Consider the following 17,929-nt stretch of genomic DNA (forward strand, 5'->3'; position numbering starts at 1 on the left):
GTACTCTACTGTACCCGAATTTACTATACTGTACCCTACTCCTCTGTACTCTATTGTACTGTACCATACTCTATTGTACTGTGCTCTACTGAACTGTACCCTACTCTATTGTACTGTACTCTACCGAACTGTACCCTACTCTATTGTACTCTACTGAACTGTACCCTACTCTATTGCACTGTGCTCTACTGTACTGTACCCTGCACTATTGTACTGTGCTCTACTGTACTGTAACTTGCTCTATTGTACTGTACTCTACTGAACTGTACCCTACTCTATTGTACTCTACTGAACTGTACCCTACTCTATTGCACTGTGCTCTACTGTACTGTACCCTGCACTATTGTACTGTGCTCTACTGAACTGTAACTTACTCTATTGTACTGTACTCTACTGAACTGTACCCTACTCTATTGTACTGTGCTCTACTGTACTGTACCCTACTCTATTGTACTGTACTCCACAGAACTGTACCCAAATCTATTGTACTGTACTCTGCTGATATATACCCTACTATTTTGTACTGCGCTCTCCTGTACTGTACCCTACTCTACTGTGCTCTTCTGAACTGTACTATACTGTTCTCTAATTTAATGTTTTGCCCTGTGCTCTACTGAACTGTACCCTATTCTATTGTACTATGCTCTACTGAACTGTACCCTACTCTTTGTACTGTGCTCTACTGAACTGTACCCTACTCTATATTCTGTGCTCTACTGAACTGTACCCTATTCTACTGTACTGTACTGTACTGTACCCTACTCTATTGTGCTGTGCTCTACTGTGCCCTACTCTTTTGTACTGTGCTCTACTGAATTGTACCCTACTCTATTGTACTGTGCTCTACTGTGCTGTACTCTACTGTACTCTAATTGAATGTTTTGCACTGTGCTCTACTGAACTGTAACTTACTCTATTGTACTGTACTCTACTGAACTGTACCCTACTCTATTGTACTGTGCTCTACTGAACTGTAACTTACTCTATTGTACTGTACTCTACTGAACTGTACCCTACTCTATTGTACTGTGCTCTACTGTACTGTACCCTACTCTATTGTACTGTACTCCACAGAACTGTACCCAAATCTATTGTACTGTACTCTGCTGATATATACCCTACTATTTTGTACTGTGCTCTCCTGTAATGTACCCTACTCTACTGTGCTCTTCTGAACTGTACTATACTGTTCTCTAATTTAATGTTTTGCCCTGTGCTCTACTGAACTGTACCCTATTCTATTGTACTATGCTCTACTGAACTGTACCCTACTCTTTGTACTGTGCTCTACTGAACTGTACCCTACTCTATATTCTGTGCTCTACTGAACTGTACCCTATTCTACTGTACTGTACTGTACTGTACCCTACTCTATTGTGCTGTGCTCTACTGTGCTCTACTGAATTGTACCCTACTCTATTGTACTGTGCTCTACTGTGCTGTACTCTACTGTACTCTAATTGAATGTTTTGCACTGTGCTCTACTGAACTGACCCTTCTCTATTGTACTGTACTCTACTGAACTGTACCCTACTCTATTGTACTGTGCTCAACTGAACTGGACCCTACTCTATTGTACTCTGCTCTACTGAACTGTACCCTACTCTATTGTACTGTACTCTACTGAACTGTACCCTACTCTATTGTACTGTGCTCAACTGAACTGACCCTACTCTATTGTACTCTGCTCTACTGTACTGTACCCTACTCTATTGTACTGTACTCCACAGAACTGTACCCAAATCTATTGTACTGTACTCTGCTGATATATACCCTACTATTTTGTACTGTGCTCTCCTGTACTGTACCCTACTCTCCTGAACTGTACCCTACTCTACTGTGCTCTTCTGAACTGTACTATACTGTTCTCTAATTTAATGTTTTGCCCTGTGCTCTACTGAACTGTACCCTATTCTATTGTACTATGCTCTACTGAACAGTACCCTACTCTTTTGTACTGTGCTCTACTGAACTGTACCCTACTCTATATTCTGTGCTCTACTGAACTGTACCCTATTCTACTGTACTGTTCTGTACTGTACTGTACCCTACTCTATTGTTCTGTGCTCTACTGAACTATACCCTACTCTATTGCACTGTGCTCTGCTCTACTGTGCCCTACTCTTTTGTACTGTGCTCTACTGAATTGTACCCTACTCTATTGTACTGTGCTCTACTGTGCTGTACTCTACTGTACTCAAATTGAATGTTTTGCACTGTACTCTACTGAACTTTAACTTACTCTATTGTACTGTACTCCACAGAACTGTACCCAAATCTATTTTACTGTACTCTGCTGATATATACCCTACTATTTTGTACTGTGCTCTCCTGTACTGTACCCTACTCTCCTGTACTGTACCCTACTCTACTGTGTTCTTCTGAACTGTACTATACTGTTCTCTAATTTAATGTTTTGACCTGTGCTCTACTGAACTGTACCCTATTCTACTGTACTGTACTGTACTGTACCCTACTCTATTGTGCTGTGCTCTACTGTGCTCTACTGAATTGTACCCTACTCTATTGTACTGTGCTCTACTGTGCTGTACTCTACTGTACTCTAATTGAATGTTTTGCACTGTGCTCTACTGAACTCGACCCTTCTCTATTGTACTGTACTCTACTGAACTGTACCCTACTCTATTGTACTGTGCTCAACTGAACTGGACCCTACTCTATTGTACTCTGCTCTACTGTACTGTACCCTACTCTATTGTACTGTACTCCACAGAACTGTACCCAAATCTATTGTACTGTACTCTGCTGATATATACCCTACTATTTTGTACTGTGCTCTCCTGTACTGTACCCTACTCTCCTGAACTGTACCCTACTCTACTGTGCTCTTCTGAACTGTACTATACTGTTCTCTAATTTAATGTTTTGCCCTGTGCTCTACTGAACTGTACCCTATTCTATTGTACTATGCTCTACTGAACTGTACCCTACTCTATTGTACTGTGCTCTACTGAACTGTACCCTACTCTATATTCTGTGCTCTACTGAACTGTACCCTATTCTACTGTACTGTTCTGTACTGTACTGTACCCTACTCTATTGTTCTGTGCTCTACTGAACTATACCCTACTCTATTGCACTGTGCTCTGCTCTACTGTGCCCTACTCTTTTGTACTGTGCTCTACTGAATTGTACCCTACTCTATTGTACTGTGCTCTACTGTGCTGTACTCTACTGTACTCAAATTGAATGTTTTGCACTGTACTCTACTGAACTTTACCCTACTCTATTGTACTGTGCTCTACTGTACTGTACCCTACTCTATTGTACTGTACTCTGCTGATATATACCCTACTATTTTGTACTGTGCTCTCCTGTACTGTACCCTACTCTCCTGTACTGTACCCTACTCTACTGTGTTCTTCTGAACTGTACTTTTCTGTTCTCTAATTTAATGTTTTGCCCTGTGCTCTACTGAACTGTACCCTATTCTATTGTACTATGCTCTACTGAACTGTACCCTACTCTATTGTACTGTGCTCTACTGAACTGTACCCTACTCTATATTCTGTGCTCTACTGAACTGTACCCTATTCTATTGTACTGTACTGTACTGTTTGTGTGGCCTACCATATTGCAGCCGTTGTTGCTCATAGACGTTTCCACTTCACAATAACAGCACTTACAGTTGACTGGGTTAGCTCTATCACTCCAAGACCCCAAACATTGACAAACATTTGACCAAAACATTACTACTACTACATACTTCTCTTCTGTACTGTACCCTACTCTACTGGACTCTACTGTACTGTACCCTACTCTACTGGACTCCACTGTACTGTACCCTACTCTATTGTACTCTACTGTACTGTACCCTACTCTACTGAACTGTACCCTACTCTATTGTACTGTGCTCTATTGTACTGTACCCTGCACTATTGTACTGTGCTCTACTGAACTGTAACTTACTCTATTGTACTGTACTCTACTGAACTGTACCCTACTCTATTGTACTGTGCTCTACTGTACTGTACCCTACTCTATTGTACTGTACCCACAGAACTGTACCCAAATCTATTGTACTGTACTCTGCTGATATATACCCTACTATTTTGTACTGTACTCTCCTGTACTGGACCCTACTCTCCTGAACTGTACCCTACACTATTGTGCTCTTCTGAACTATACTATACTGTTCTCTAATTTAATGTTTTGCCCTGTGCTCTACTGAACTGTACCCTATTCTATTGTACTATGCTCTACTGAACTGTAACCTACTCTATTGTGCTGTGCTCTACTGAACTGTACCCTACTCTATATTCTGTGCTCTACTGAACTGTACCTTATTCTACTGTACTGTACCCTACTCTATTGTGCTGTGCTCTACTGAACTATACCCTACTCTATTGTACTGTGCTCTGCTCTACTGTGCCCTACTCTTTTGTACTGTGCTCTACTGAATTGTACCCTACTCTATTGTACTGTGCTCCACTGTACTGTACTCTACTGTACTCTAATTGAATGTTTTGCACTGTGCTCTACTGAACTGGACCCTTCTCTATTGTACTGTACTCTAGTGAACTGGAACCTACTCTATTGTACCGTGCTCAACTGAACTGTACCCTACTCTATTGTACTGTACTGTACTCTACTGTACTGTACCCTACTCTATTGTACTGTACTCTACTTTACTGTACCCTACTCTACTGTACCCTACTATATTGTACTGTGCTCTACTGAACTATACCCTATTATTTTGTACTGTGCTTTTCTGTACTGTATCCTACTCTATTGTACTGTGCTCTACTGAGCTCCACCCTATTCTATTATACTCTACTGTACTGTACCCTACTCTATTGTACTGTGCTCTACTGAACTATACCCTACTCTATTGCACTGTGCTCCACTGTACTCTACGCTATTCTATTGTACTGTGCTCTACTGAACTGTATCCTACTCTATTGTACTGTACTCTACTGAACTGTACCCGACTCTACTGTACTGTACTCTACTGAACTGTATCCTACTCTACTGAACTGTACCCTACTCTATTGTACTGTACTCTAGTGAACTGTACCCTACTCTACTGTACTGTACGCTACTCTATTGTACTGTGCTCAACTGAACTGTACCCTACTCTACTGTACTGTACGCTACTCTACTGTACTCCACTGTACTGTACACTACTCTATTGTACTCTTCTGTACCCTTTATTTACTATACTGTACCCTACTCTTCTGTACTCTATTGTACTGTACCCTACTCTATTGTACTGTGCTCTACTGAACTGTACCCTACTCTATTGTACTGTACTCTACTGAACTGTACCCTACTCTATTCTACTCTCCTGAACTGTACCCTACTCTATTGTACTGTGCTCTATTGTACTGTACCCTACTCTATTGTACTGTACCCTGCACTATTGTACTGTGCTCTACTGAACTGTACCCTACTCTATTGTACTGTGCTCTATTGTACTGTATCCTACTCTATTGTACTGTGCTCTACTGAACTGTACCCTACTCTATTGTACTCTACTGAACTGTACCCTACTCTATTGTACTGTGCTCTATTGTACTGTACCCTGCACTATTGTACTGTGCTCTACTGAACTGCACCCTACTCTATTGTACTCTACTGAACTGTACCCTACTCTATTGTACTGTACTCCTGTGAACTGTACTCTACTGTACTGTACCCTACTCTATTGTACTGTGCTCTACTGAACTGCACCCTACTCTATTGTACTCTACTGAACTGTACCCTACTCTATTGTACTGTGCTCTATTGTACTGTACCCTACTCTATTGTACTGTGCTCTACTGAACTGTACCCTACTCTATTGTACTCTACTGAACTGTACCCTACTCTATTGTACTGTGCTCTATTGTACTGTACCCTGCACTATTGTACTGTGCTCTACTGAACTGCACCCTACTCTATTGTACTCTACTGAACTGTACCCTATTCTATTGTACTGTGCTCCTGTGAACTGTACTCTACTGTACTCTAATTGAATGTTTTGCACTGTGCTCTTCTGAACTGTATCCTACTCTATTGTACTGTACTCTACTGAACTGTACCCTACTCTATTGTACTGTGCTCTACTGAACTGTACCCTACTCTATTGTACTGTACTCTACTGAACTGTACCCTACTCTATTGTACTGTACTCTACTGAACTGTACCCTACTCTATTGTACTGTGCTCAACTGAACTGTATCCTACTCTATTGTACTGTACTCTACTGAACTGTACCTTACTCTATTGTACTGTGCTCTACTGAACTGTATCCTACTCTATTGTACTGTACTCTACTGAACTGTACCCTACTCTATTGTACTGTGCTCTACTGAACTGTATCCTACTCTATTGTACTGTACTCTACTGAACTGTATCCTACTCTATTGTACTGTGCTCTACTGAACTGTATCCTACTCTATTGTACTGTACTCTACTGAACTGTACCCTACTCTATTGTACTGTGCTCTACTGAACTGTATCCTACTCTATTGTACTGTGCTCAACTGAACTGTACCCTACTCTACTGTACTGTACCCTACTCTACTGTACTCCACTGTCCTGTACCCTACTCTATTGTACTCTTCTGTACCCTTATTTACTATACTGCACCCTACTCTATTGTACTGTGCTCTACTGAACTGTATCCTACTCTATTGTACTGTGCTCAACTGAACTGTACCCTACTCTACTGTACTGTACCCTACTCTACTGTACTCCACTGTCCTGTACCCTACTCTATTGTACTCTTCTGTACCCTTATTTACTATACTGCACCCTACTCTTCTGTACTCTATTGTACTGTACCCTACTCTATTGTACTGTGCTCTACTGAACTCTACCCTACTCTATTGTACTGTACTCTACTGAACTGTACCCTACTCTATTGTACTCTACTGAACTGAACCCTACTCTATTGTACTGTGCTCTATTGTACTGTACCCTGCACTATTGTACTGTGCTCTACTGAACTGTAACTTACTCTATTGTACTGTACTCTACTGAACTGTACCCTACTCTATTGTACTGCTATTGAACTGTACCCTGCACTATTGTACTATGCTCTACTGAACTGTATCCTACTCTATTGTACTGTGCTCAACTGAACTGTACCCTATTCTATTGTACTGTACTGTACTGTTTGTGTGGCCTACCATATTGCAGCCGTTGTTGCTCATAGACGTTTCCACTTCACAATAACAGCACTTACAGTTGACTGGGTTAGCTCTATCACTCCAAGACCCCAAATTTGACAAACATTTGACCAAAACATTACTACTACTACATACTTCTCTTCTGTACTGTACCCTACTCTACTGGACTCTACTGTACTGTACCCTACTCTACTGTACTCCACTGTACTGTACCCTACTCTATTGTACTCTTCTGTACCCTTATTTACTATACTGTACCCTACTCTTCTGCACTCTATTGTACTGTACCCTACTCTATTGTACTCTGCTCAACTGTACTGTATCCTACTCTATTGCACTGTAGCCTAATCTACTGAACTGTTCCCTGCTCTATTGTATTGGTTATCTTATGCTTGTGTGCGGCTTCTCGGCCATGGAAACCCATATCATGAAGCTCCCGACGAACATTGATTTAGCTGAGTTTGCTTCTAGAGGCAGTTTGGAATGCAGTAGTTAGTGTTTCAATGGAGGACAGACAATTTTTACGCGCTCCGCACTTCAGCACTCGGCGGTCCCGTTCTGTGCGCTTGTGTGGCCTACCATATTGCAGCCGTTGTTGCTCCTAGACGTTTCCACTTCACAATAACAGCACTTACAGTTGACTACAGTTAGCTCTATCATGGCAGAAATCTGACAAACTGACTTGTTAGACAGGTGGCATCCTATGACGGTGTCACATTGAAAGTCACTGAGCTCTTCAGTAAGGCCATTCTACTGCCAATGTTTGTCTATGGAGAGTGCATGGCTGTGTGCCTGATTTTATACACATGTCAGCAACGGGTGTGGCTGAAAAAGCAGAATCCACTCATTTGAAAGGGTGTCCACATACTTTTGCATATATAGTTTATATGTCTAAAATAATAGTTGCCGTACTACTTACTGAAGTCAGATCATACTTTGGAAAGATTGTTGCTCTGACTGCATTCGTCTTTATATAAATGTATGTCAATTCTAACTGAATGGAGTCAACATATGTAAAATATAATTTTATCACAATGTTACAGCATCAGCTGAATTACCAGGCAGGTATCCAGATGTTTTGTGCATTATTTTCTCAACTCTTCCCAAAACTACTCTGACTGTGAAGCCAAACCCTGCATTCACTGGAGAGACAGTTACTCTGATGTGTTCAGTGACGTATGACAGTAGATACAAAGACTGGATTTATCATGTAGTGTCCCAGTCTGTCAGTCACACTATAACAGGAAACACCCTCACTATCAGTAGAGCTGCTGAGTCTGACCAGGGTCTCTACTGGTGTGAAGGGAACAGAGTGTCTAGACCCACATCTTCACAACCAGGTGATCCTGTCACTCTCACTGTAGAAGGTGAGTTACTTTGTGGTTTTTGTCATGAAGATGGACACTATTTATATTGTGTCAGAATTCTTCGTTAAAGTATTGGGACAGTGTTGTTCTGTGAAGTCTCCAAACTCCAAAGCAATAACAAACATATTGTTAAATAAGTTTAGTACAGAGTAATTGTTTATACACACACTGTATTTCTATTGAAAGGAGTCTGTACTGTACACTGACTCCTAAACTTCATGTTTGAACATAAAGGAAAACATTTATTTAGAGGTTTCATCTTTGTATCTGTGCCATTATGGTGTCTGTTACAACACAAGCAGGACATCGACATGTTAATGTTGCATGTGCCATAATCTACCAACTGTGTTACAGAGGACCACCATGTGGGTTGTGGACACTTCAGGAAAAAGAGTAGAGTTTTGAGATGAATAGACAACAGGGGGTTCCAACCCTCCAAGACCCCAAACATTTGACCAAAACACTACTACTACTACATACTTCTCTTCTGTACTGAACCCTACTCCACTGTACTCTACTGTACTGTACCCTACTCTATTGTACTCTACTGTACCCTTCTTTACTCTACTGTACCCTACTCTAGTGTACTGTACCCTACTCTATTGTACTGTGCTCTACTGAACTGTACCCTACTCTATTGTACTGTGCTCTACTGACCTCTACCCTACTCTATTGTACTGTACTCTACTGAACTGTACCCTACTCTATTGTACTGTGCTCTACTGAACTCTACCCTATTCTATTGTACTCTACTGTACTGTACCCTACTCTATTGTACTGTGCTCTACTGAACTATACCCTACTCTATTGCACTGTGCTCTACTGAACTCTACCCTATTCTATTGTACTCTACTGTACTGTACCCTACTCTATTGTAGTGTGCTCTACTGAACTCTACCCTATCTATTTGACATCTATTTGACCAAAACACTACTACTACTATATGCTACTCTACTGTACTCAACCTTACTGTACCCTACTCTATTGTACTGTGATCTACTGAACTCTACCCTACTCTGTTGTTCTGGGCTCTACTGAACTGTATCCTACTCTATTGTACTGTGCTCAACTGAACAGTACTCTACTGTAATGTACCCTACTCTACAGTGCTCTACCCTACTCTACTGTACTGTACTCTACCCTACTCTACTGTACTGTACCCTGCTTTACTGTACTGTACTGAATAACAGACTGAAAGCTTCAAAAGGAGGGTGGTGCTTGGAAGCATTGTTCTTCCTCTGTCAGTCATGGTTCCCTGCAAGGAAACACGTGCCATCATCCTTGCTTTGCACAAAAAGGGCTTCACAGGCAAGGTTATCGCTGCCAGTAAGATTGCACCTAAATCAACCATTTATCGGATCATCAAGAACGGTTCAATTGTTGTGAATTGTTGTGAAGAAGGCTTCAGGGCACCCAAGAAGTCCAGCAAGCAACCTAAAGTTGATTCAACTGGGATCGGGGCACCACCAGTACAGAGCTTGCTCAGGAATGGCAGCAGGCAGGTGTTAGTGCATCTGCATGCACAGTGAGGTGAAGACTTCTGGAGGATGGCCTGGTGTCAAGAAGGGCAGCAAAGAAGCCACTTCTCTCCAGGAATAACATCAAGGACAGAATGATATTCTACAAAAGGTACAGGGATTGGACTGCTGAGGACTGGGGTAAAGTCATTTTCTCTGATGAATGCCCTTTCCGATTGTTTGTTGGCATCCGGAAAAAAGCTTGTCCGGAGAAGACAAGGTGAGCGCTACCATCAGTCCTGTGTCATGCCAACATTAAAGCATCCTGAGACCATTCATGTGTGGGGTTGCTTCTCAGCCAAGGGAGTGGGCTCACTCACAATTTTGCCTAATAACACAGCCATGAATAAAGAATGGTACCAACACATCCTCCGAGAGCAACTTCTCCAAACCATCCAGGAACAGTTTGGTGATGAACAATGCCTTTTCCAGCATGATGGAGCACCTTGCCATAAGGCAAAAGTGATAACTAAGTGGCTCGGGGAACAAAACATCGATATGGGTCCATGGCCAGGAAACTCCCCAGACTTTAATCTCATTGAGAACTTGTGGTCAATCTTCAAGAGGCGGGAGGACAAACAAAAACCCACAAATTCTGACAAACTCCAAGCATTGATTATGCAAGAATGGGCTGCCTTCAGTCAGGATGTGGCTCAGAAGTGAATTGACAGCATGCCAGGGCAGATTGCAGAGGTTTTGAAAAAGAAGGGTCAACTTCAACTTGCATCAACTTCATGTAATTGTCAATAAAAGCCTTTGGCACTAATGAAATGCTTGTAATTATACTTCAGTATTCCGTAGTAACATCTGACAAAAATATCAAATCAAATCAAATTTTATTTGTCACATACACATGGTTAGCAGATGTTAATGCGAGTGTAGCGAAATGCTTGTGCTTCTAGTTCCGACAATGCAGTAATAACCAACGAGTAATCTAACTAACAATTCCAAAACTACTACCTTATACACACAAGTGTAAAGGGATAAAGAATATGTACATAAAGATATGTGAATGAGTGATGGTACAGAACGGCATAGGCAAGATGCAGTAGATGGTATCGAGTACGGTATATACATATGAGATGAGTATGTAAACAAAGTGGCATAGTTTAAAGTGGCTAGTGATACATGTATTACATAAAGATGCAGTAGATGATATAGAGTACATTATATACGTAGACATATGAGATGAATAATGTAGGGTATGTAAACATTATATTAAGTAGCATTGTTTAAAGTGGCTAGTGATATATTTTACATCAATTTCCATTATTAAAGTGGCTGGAGTTGAGTCAGTGTGTTGGCAGCAGCCACTCAATGTTAGTTTAACTGTTTAACAGTCTGATGGCCTTAAGATAGAAGCTGTTTTTCAGTCTCTCGGTCCCAGCTTTGATGCACCTGTACTGACCTCGCCTTCTGGATGATAGCGGGGTGAACAGGCAGTGGCTAGGGTGGTTGTTGTCCTTGATGATCTTTATGGCCTTCCTGTGACATCGGGAATGTAGGTGTCCTGGAGGGCAGATAGTTTGCCCCCGGTGATGCGTTGTGCAGACCTCACTACCCTCTGGAGAGCCTTACGGTTGTGGGCGGAGCAGTTGCCGTACCAGGCGGTGATACATCCCGACAGGATGCTCTCAATTGTGCATCTGTAGAAGTTTGTGAGTGCTTTTGATGACAAGCCAAATTTCTTCAGCCTCCTCTCCTTAGTTTTGTTGACGTTGAGTGTGAGGTTATTTTCCTGACACCACATTCCGAGGGCCCTCACCTCCTCCCTGTAGGCCGTCTCGTCTTTGTTGGTAATCAAGCCTACCAAATCAAAATCAAATCAAATCAAATGTATTTATATAGCCCTTCGTACATCAGCTGATATCTCAAAGTGCTGTACAGAAACCCAGCCTAAAACCCCAAACAGCAAGCAATGCAGGTGTAGAAGCACGGTGGCTAGGAAAAACTCCCTAGAAAGGCCAAAACCTAGGAAGAAACCTAGAGAGGAACCAAGCTATGTGGGGTGGCCAGTCCTCTTCTGGCTGTGCCGGGTGGAGATTATAACAGAACATGGCCAAGATGTTCAAATGTTCATAAATGACCAGCATGGTCGTATAATAATAAGGCAGAACAGTTGAAACTGGAGCAGCAGCACGGTCAGATGGACTGGGGACAGCAAGGAGTCATCATGTCAGGTAGTCCTGGGGCATGGTCCTAGGGCTCAGGTCCTCCGAGAGAGAGAAAGAAAGAGAGAAGGAGAGAATTAGAGAACGCACACTTAGATTCACACAGGACACCGAATAGGACAGGAGAAGTACTCCAGATATAACAAACTGACCCTAGCCCCCGACACATAAACTACTGCAGCATAAATACTGGAGGCTGAGACAGGAGGGGTCAGGAGACACTGTGGCCCCATCCGAGGACACCCCCGGACAGGGCCAAACAGGAAGGATATAACCCCACCCACTTTGCCAAAGCACAGCCCCACACCACTAGAGGGATATCTTCAACCACCAACTTACCATCCTGAGACAAGGCTGAGTATAGCCCACAAAGATCTCCGCCATGGCACAACCCAAGGGAGGGCGCCAACCCAGACAGGATGACCACATCAGTGAATCAACCCACTCAGGTGACGCACCCCTTCCAGGGACGGCATGAGAGAGCCCCAGTAAGCCAGTGACTCAGCCCCTGTAATAGGGTTAGAGGCAGAGAATCCCAGTGGAAAGAGGGGAACCAGCCAGGCAGAGACAGCAAGGGCGGTTCGTTGCTCCAGAGCCTTTCCGTTCACCTTCCCACTCCTGGGCCAGACTACACTCAATCATATGACCCACTGAAGAGATGAGTCTTCAGTAAAGACTTAAAGGTTGAGACCGAGTTTGCGTCTCTGACATGGGTAGGCAGACCGTTCCATAAAAATGGAGCTCTATAGGAGAAAGTCCTGCCTCCAGCTGTTTGCTTAGAAATTCTAAGGACAATTAGGAGGCCTGGGTCTTGTGACCGTAGAGTACGTGTAGGTATGTACGGCAGGGCCAAATCAGAGAAATAGGTAGGAGCAGCCCATGTAATGCTTTGTAGGTTAGCAGTAAAACCTTGAAATCAGCCCTTGCTTTGACAGGAAGCCAGTGTAGAGAGGCTAGCACTGGAGTAATATGATCAAATTTTTTGGTTCTAGTCAGGATGCTAGCAGCCGTATTTAGCACCAACTGAAGTTTATTTAGTGCTTTATCCGGGTAGCCGGAAAGTAGAGCATTGCAGTAGTCTAACCTAGAAGTGACAAAAGCATGGATAAATTTTTCTGCATCATTTTTGGACAGAAAGTTTCTGATTTTTGCAATGTTACGTAGATGGAAAAAAGCTGTCCTTGAAATGGTCTTGATATGTTCTTCAAAAGAAAGATCAGGGTCCAGAGTAACGACGAGGTCCTTCACAGTTTTATTTGAGACGACTGTACAACCGTTAAGATTAATTGTCAGATTCAACAGAAGATCTCTTTGTTTCTTGGGACCTAGAACAAGCATCTCTGTTTTGTCCGAGTTTAAAAGTAGAAAGTTTTCAGCCATCCACTTCCTTATGTCTGAAACACATGCTTCTAGCAAGGGCAATTTTGGGGCTTCACCATGTTTCATTGAAATATATAGCTGTGTGTCATCCGCATAGCAGTGAAAGTTAACATTATGTTTTCGAATAACATCCCCAAGAGGTCAAATATATAGTGAAAACAATAGTGGTCCTAAAACGGAACCTTGAGGAACACCGAAATCTACCACTGTTGTGTCGTCCGCAAACTTGATGATTGAGTTGGAGGCGTACGTGGCCACGCAGTCGTGGGTGAACAGGGAGTACAGGAGAGGGCTCAGAACGCACCCTTGTGGGGCCCCAGTGTTGAGGATCAGCGGGGTGGAGATGTTGTTACCTACCCTCACCACCTGGGGGTGGCCCGTCAGGAAGTCCAGTACCCAGTTGCACAGGGCGGGGTCGAGACCCAGGGTCTCGAGCTTGATGACGAGTTTGGAGGGTACTATGGTGTTAAATGCCGAGCTGTAGTCGATGAACAGCATTCTCACATAGGTATTCCTCTTGTCCAGATGGGTTAGGGCAGTGTGCAGTGTGGTTGAGATTGCATTGTCTGTGGACCTATTTGGGCGGTAAGCAAATTAGAGTGTGTCTAGGGTGTCAGGTAGGGTGGAGGTGATATGGTCCTTGACTAGTCTCTCAAAGCACTTCATGATGAAAGACAATGAAGCAGCAAACTTTGTGGAAATTAATATTTGTGTCATTGTCAAAGCTTTTGGCCACGACTGTTCTGTGCTCTTCTGAACTATACCCTATTCTATTGTACTGTGCTCTACTGTCCTGTACCCTACTCTATTGTACTGTGCTCTACTGTACTGTACCCTACTCTATTGTACAGTGCTCTACTGTACTGTACCCTACTCTATTCTACTGTGCTCTACTGTACTGTACCCTACTCTATTGTACAGTGCTCTACTGTACTGTACCCTACTCTATTGTACTGTACTCTACTGAACTGTACCCTACTGTATTGTACTGTATTCTACTGAACTGTACCCTACTGTATTGTACCCTACTGTACTGTACTCTACTGAACTCTTCCCTACTCTATTGCACTATGCTCAACTGAACTGTAGATCCAAACCCTGTGTTCCCTGAAGAGACAGTTACTCTGACGTGTTCAGTAGGGTCTGACAGTATCTGGAGCTATAAGTGGTACAACGACAGGAATGATACTGTAGAGAGAAAGAGAAGAGTAGAGAGAAGATCCAGACCCACATCTTCATCCATCAGTGATGATGTCTCTGTTACTGTGAATAGTGAGTCTTTTAGTTGTTGTTGCTGTTGTTCTCGTTGTTGTTATCTTATCACTCAAACCTATTGAAATACCCACAGATTATCAGCCAAAGACCACACTGACTTCAGACAAAGAGAACATATTCACAGGAGACAGTGTGACACTGAGCTGTACTGCAGAGTCTCCTGGATGGAAGTTTTACTGGTACAGACACAGACCAGACTCTACACCAGTAACCACAACCTCTGGATACTCCTACACACTCAGCTGGGTCAGTGTCTCTGATGGAGGACAGTACTGGTGCAGAGCTGGGAGAGGAGACCCAGTCTACTACACCCTGTACAGTGACCCAGTCCAGATAAACATTACTGGTGAGTCTAAAACAGTTTTATGATAAAGGGCTGTTATTGTGGATAGAAAGTAATCTAGGGTATAATATTTTTTATCATATATTGTATCGCAACAATTATAGCTATTTTGAAGCTATATTCATGAGTTGACCTATTGAAAAATTAATACATTTCAAATTGTGCAACTGTTTATTCAGTTGTCTGTGTTGTGTCTGTGCAGAGAGACCTGTTGCTGTTCTGACCCTCCAACCCAACTGGACCCAGATATTCATTAGAGAGACTGTTACTATGAGATGTGACATACAGGGAGGAGGAGACTCTGACTGGAACTACAGATGGTATAAAAATAGTCAGTTATTCATCCCCTTTAACACAAAGCCTGAGTACAGAATCAGTCCTGTCTACTGGTCTAACAGTGGTTCATATACCTGTGAGGGTGTAAAGGGAAACAAGTTCTCCAAGATCAGTGAGGCTGTAAAACTGACTGTGTCTGGTGAGTCTATTTAATCATGTATAAAATAAATTGGGTTCACTAGAATACTTTCTAAGACTGAAAGGTTTAAACCTGTCCTCTATCAAATCACAGATCAACCTCAACCTGTCCTGAGTATCTCTCCTCAGTGGCTGAACCCTGGAGACTCGGTGTCTCTGAGCTGTGAAGTTGACAAGACGTCTACAGGCTGGAGGTTCTCCTGGTACAGGACTGTTCCCTACAGAGCAGGGTTACCCTCCCTATCAGACAAGTCTTACTCTCTACAGCCCCTATCTGACAATGGGACTAGTGAAGACTCCTACACTCTGATCCCTGCTGGTCCTACTCCCACAGGAGAATATGTGTGTAGAGCTGGGAGAGGAGACCCAGTCTATGACACACTCTACAGTGAACCTCAGTTTCTCTGGTCAGGAGGTAACTAACTGCATTTAAACTGTATTAAATCATCTTTAAGTCACCCTCATGTGTCTATATAACTATAGGTTTGTCTCTGTCTCTCTTTGTTTCAGATCTGCAGCCTTCAGTGTCTCTTACAGTAAATCCCAACACAACTCAACACTTTACATCAAAGTCTCTCTCACTGATCTGTGAGCTGAAGGGGAACTCTACTGGATGGAGACTGAAGAGACACACTGAGACAGCATGGCGGTCAGAGTGTCCATCTACCTGGAGATCAATAACAGAATCCACCTGCACCATCACATCATTGACAACATGGTACAGTGGAGTGTTCTGGTGTGAGTCTGGATCAGGAGAGAACAGTAATGCTGTCAACATCACAGTAAATGGTATGTCTATTGTACAACATTCACTAATCTTTCATAAATGCATGTATAATAATATGTTCAATTCTGTAACTGAATGATTGCATCTCATAAAATACAAGCTCATAAGATGTTGATGTATTGTGAGTGATGACTCCAGATTTACAGTATTATTTATATTATGATACACAGATGGTGATGTGATCCTGGAGAGCCCTGTCCATCCTGTGACTGAAGGAGACACTGTGACTCTGACCTGTACATTTAGACATCAGGGAACAAATCCTAAACTCAATACTGATTTCTACAAAGATGGAACACTCATCAAGAATGAGACCACAGGAGAGATGACCATCCCTACAGTATCCAAGTCAGATGAAGGATTCTATAAGTGTAAATCTGGTGAAGGAGAATCACCAGAGAGCTGGGTGACAGTGAGAGGTGAGAAAATGTGTAGTATCACAAGTTAGTTACCTTTTTATTTTCTGTGTTAAAAACGTGATTTAAGTGTTGATGTTAATATATGTTTTGGATTTCCACTCCTCTTGAAAATATGATCTCTCAACTAAATTGTCAAAAGATGGCCGTCCTACTTTCTTTTCATGCTCTATAATCTGAAACCTATATAACCTTGATGGTAAAACATGTGTTTTTCTAGACCCTCCAGGTTCTGTTGTCTCCATCTCTCTGACCAGGCTGCTGTGTGGTCTACTGGTGATGTCTCCCTTTCTACTGGTGTCCATTGTGCTGACGGTGAAATGCTGCAGGGCTCGAGGTGAGAGCTTTATTTCAGTGTATTTACAACCAGTTTATCCAGCTGGATAATCTCCTTCTATATGTCATGCTCTCTGATTGTTTACATTTTATAGCTGTGTACATTTGAAAGAGCAGTTGGATCAGTTTAACTCTAATGATACTTTCCATCCATTATATTCCTGTAGGTTTGTGTTCAACAGTCAAATCTCCTCAAGACCAGATACCATGTGATGATGTCATCGAACAGAACGAATCCTTAGTGTGATCAGTACAGTACGAACTGTAAGCTGAACAACCACTGTATGATTGTAAAGTTTTTACCATTGACATATGATAGTGTTTTACTGAGTTTAATATCACTGAATGGAATTTCACAAATGCTGAATTTTATGATTTTGTAAGTTGACGTTTTCAGCTTTCGGTGGATTGTAAGCTTCCCTTTGTTATTGATGATTGATGTAGATTTTTTTATATTACGCTTACCTCTTTATTTCAGTTTGTTAATTAAGAGTGTAGTGTATTTTTTACAATTAAAAGTCAAATGTGTTGTATTTTAAATACCGTCATGCTTTTTAAATGCAGTTGTATATATTCAGTACGTGAATCCTTTCTGTTTTTTATTCTAATTTAAAATACTAAAGATGTGTTTATACCTGGTTGGTCAACCTACTATAACAGTTAAGATGGAACACGTAGCTATAGTTTGTTATTAAAAATGTATATTTACATAATGCAGCTTTTATAC

At 42.1% G+C, this 17,929-nt stretch overlaps 4 protein-coding genes across 18 annotated transcripts in view; 3 read left to right on the forward strand and 1 right to left on the reverse strand.

Moving 5' to 3' along the window:
• The window catches only part of LOC112259872 (Fc receptor-like protein 5), a 237,826-nt gene that overhangs the window by 69,764 nt on the left and 150,133 nt on the right, over positions 1 to 17,929 (forward strand). The gene's annotated exons all lie outside the window — the stretch shown is intronic.
• The window catches only part of LOC112260979 (basement membrane-specific heparan sulfate proteoglycan core protein), a 203,310-nt gene that overhangs the window by 32,923 nt on the left and 152,458 nt on the right, over positions 1 to 17,929 (forward strand). For all 8 annotated transcript variants that reach the window (XM_042328227.1, XM_042328220.1, XM_042328223.1 and 5 more), the window contains one exon: positions 8,234 to 8,503. In XM_042328227.1, coding sequence (XP_042184161.1) covers positions 8,234 to 8,503 — 270 coding nt within the window. The remainder of the gene's footprint in view (positions 1 to 8,233; positions 8,504 to 17,929) is intronic.
• The window catches only part of LOC112259876 (asialoglycoprotein receptor 1), a 39,959-nt gene continuing 34,203 nt past the window's right edge, over positions 12,174 to 17,929 (reverse strand). Inside the window, exon 9 of the mRNA XM_024434560.2 lies at positions 12,174 to 12,233. Coding sequence (XP_024290328.1) covers positions 12,227 to 12,233 — 7 coding nt within the window. The 3' untranslated portion in view covers positions 12,174 to 12,226. The remainder of the gene's footprint in view (positions 12,234 to 17,929) is intronic.
• LOC112259873 lies at positions 15,102 to 17,742 on the forward strand. The gene is made up of 7 exons (XM_042328238.1): positions 15,102 to 15,192; positions 15,369 to 15,664; positions 15,758 to 16,078; positions 16,174 to 16,452; positions 16,621 to 16,869; positions 17,087 to 17,203; positions 17,370 to 17,742. The coding sequence occupies exons 2-7, from the start codon at positions 15,460 to 15,462 to the stop codon at positions 17,447 to 17,449; spliced, it is 1,251 nt and encodes a 416-aa protein (XP_042184172.1). The 5' UTR covers positions 15,102 to 15,192; positions 15,369 to 15,459; the 3' UTR covers positions 17,450 to 17,742.

Source organism: Oncorhynchus tshawytscha, linkage group LG10 (assembly GCF_018296145.1).
Source record: "Oncorhynchus tshawytscha isolate Ot180627B linkage group LG10, Otsh_v2.0, whole genome shotgun sequence".
In the NCBI taxonomy this organism is placed as follows: Eukaryota; Metazoa; Chordata; class Actinopteri; order Salmoniformes; family Salmonidae; genus Oncorhynchus; species Oncorhynchus tshawytscha.

What these genes read in the sequence shown, in the direction of transcription:
- LOC112259873 (XM_042328238.1), top strand. Translation starts at nt 15,460, where the DNA reads ATGAGATGTGACATACAGGGAGGAGGAGACTCTGACTGGAACTACAGA. An exon ending in TGTCAACATCACAGTAAATG is followed by an intron (nt 16,453 to 16,620) that starts GTATGTCTATTG and finishes TATGATACACAG; the next exon opens with ATGGTGATGTGATCCTGGAG. An exon ending in GAAATGCTGCAGGGCTCGAG is followed by an intron (nt 17,204 to 17,369) that starts GTGAGAGCTTTA and finishes ATATTCCTGTAG; the next exon opens with GTTTGTGTTCAACAGTCAAA.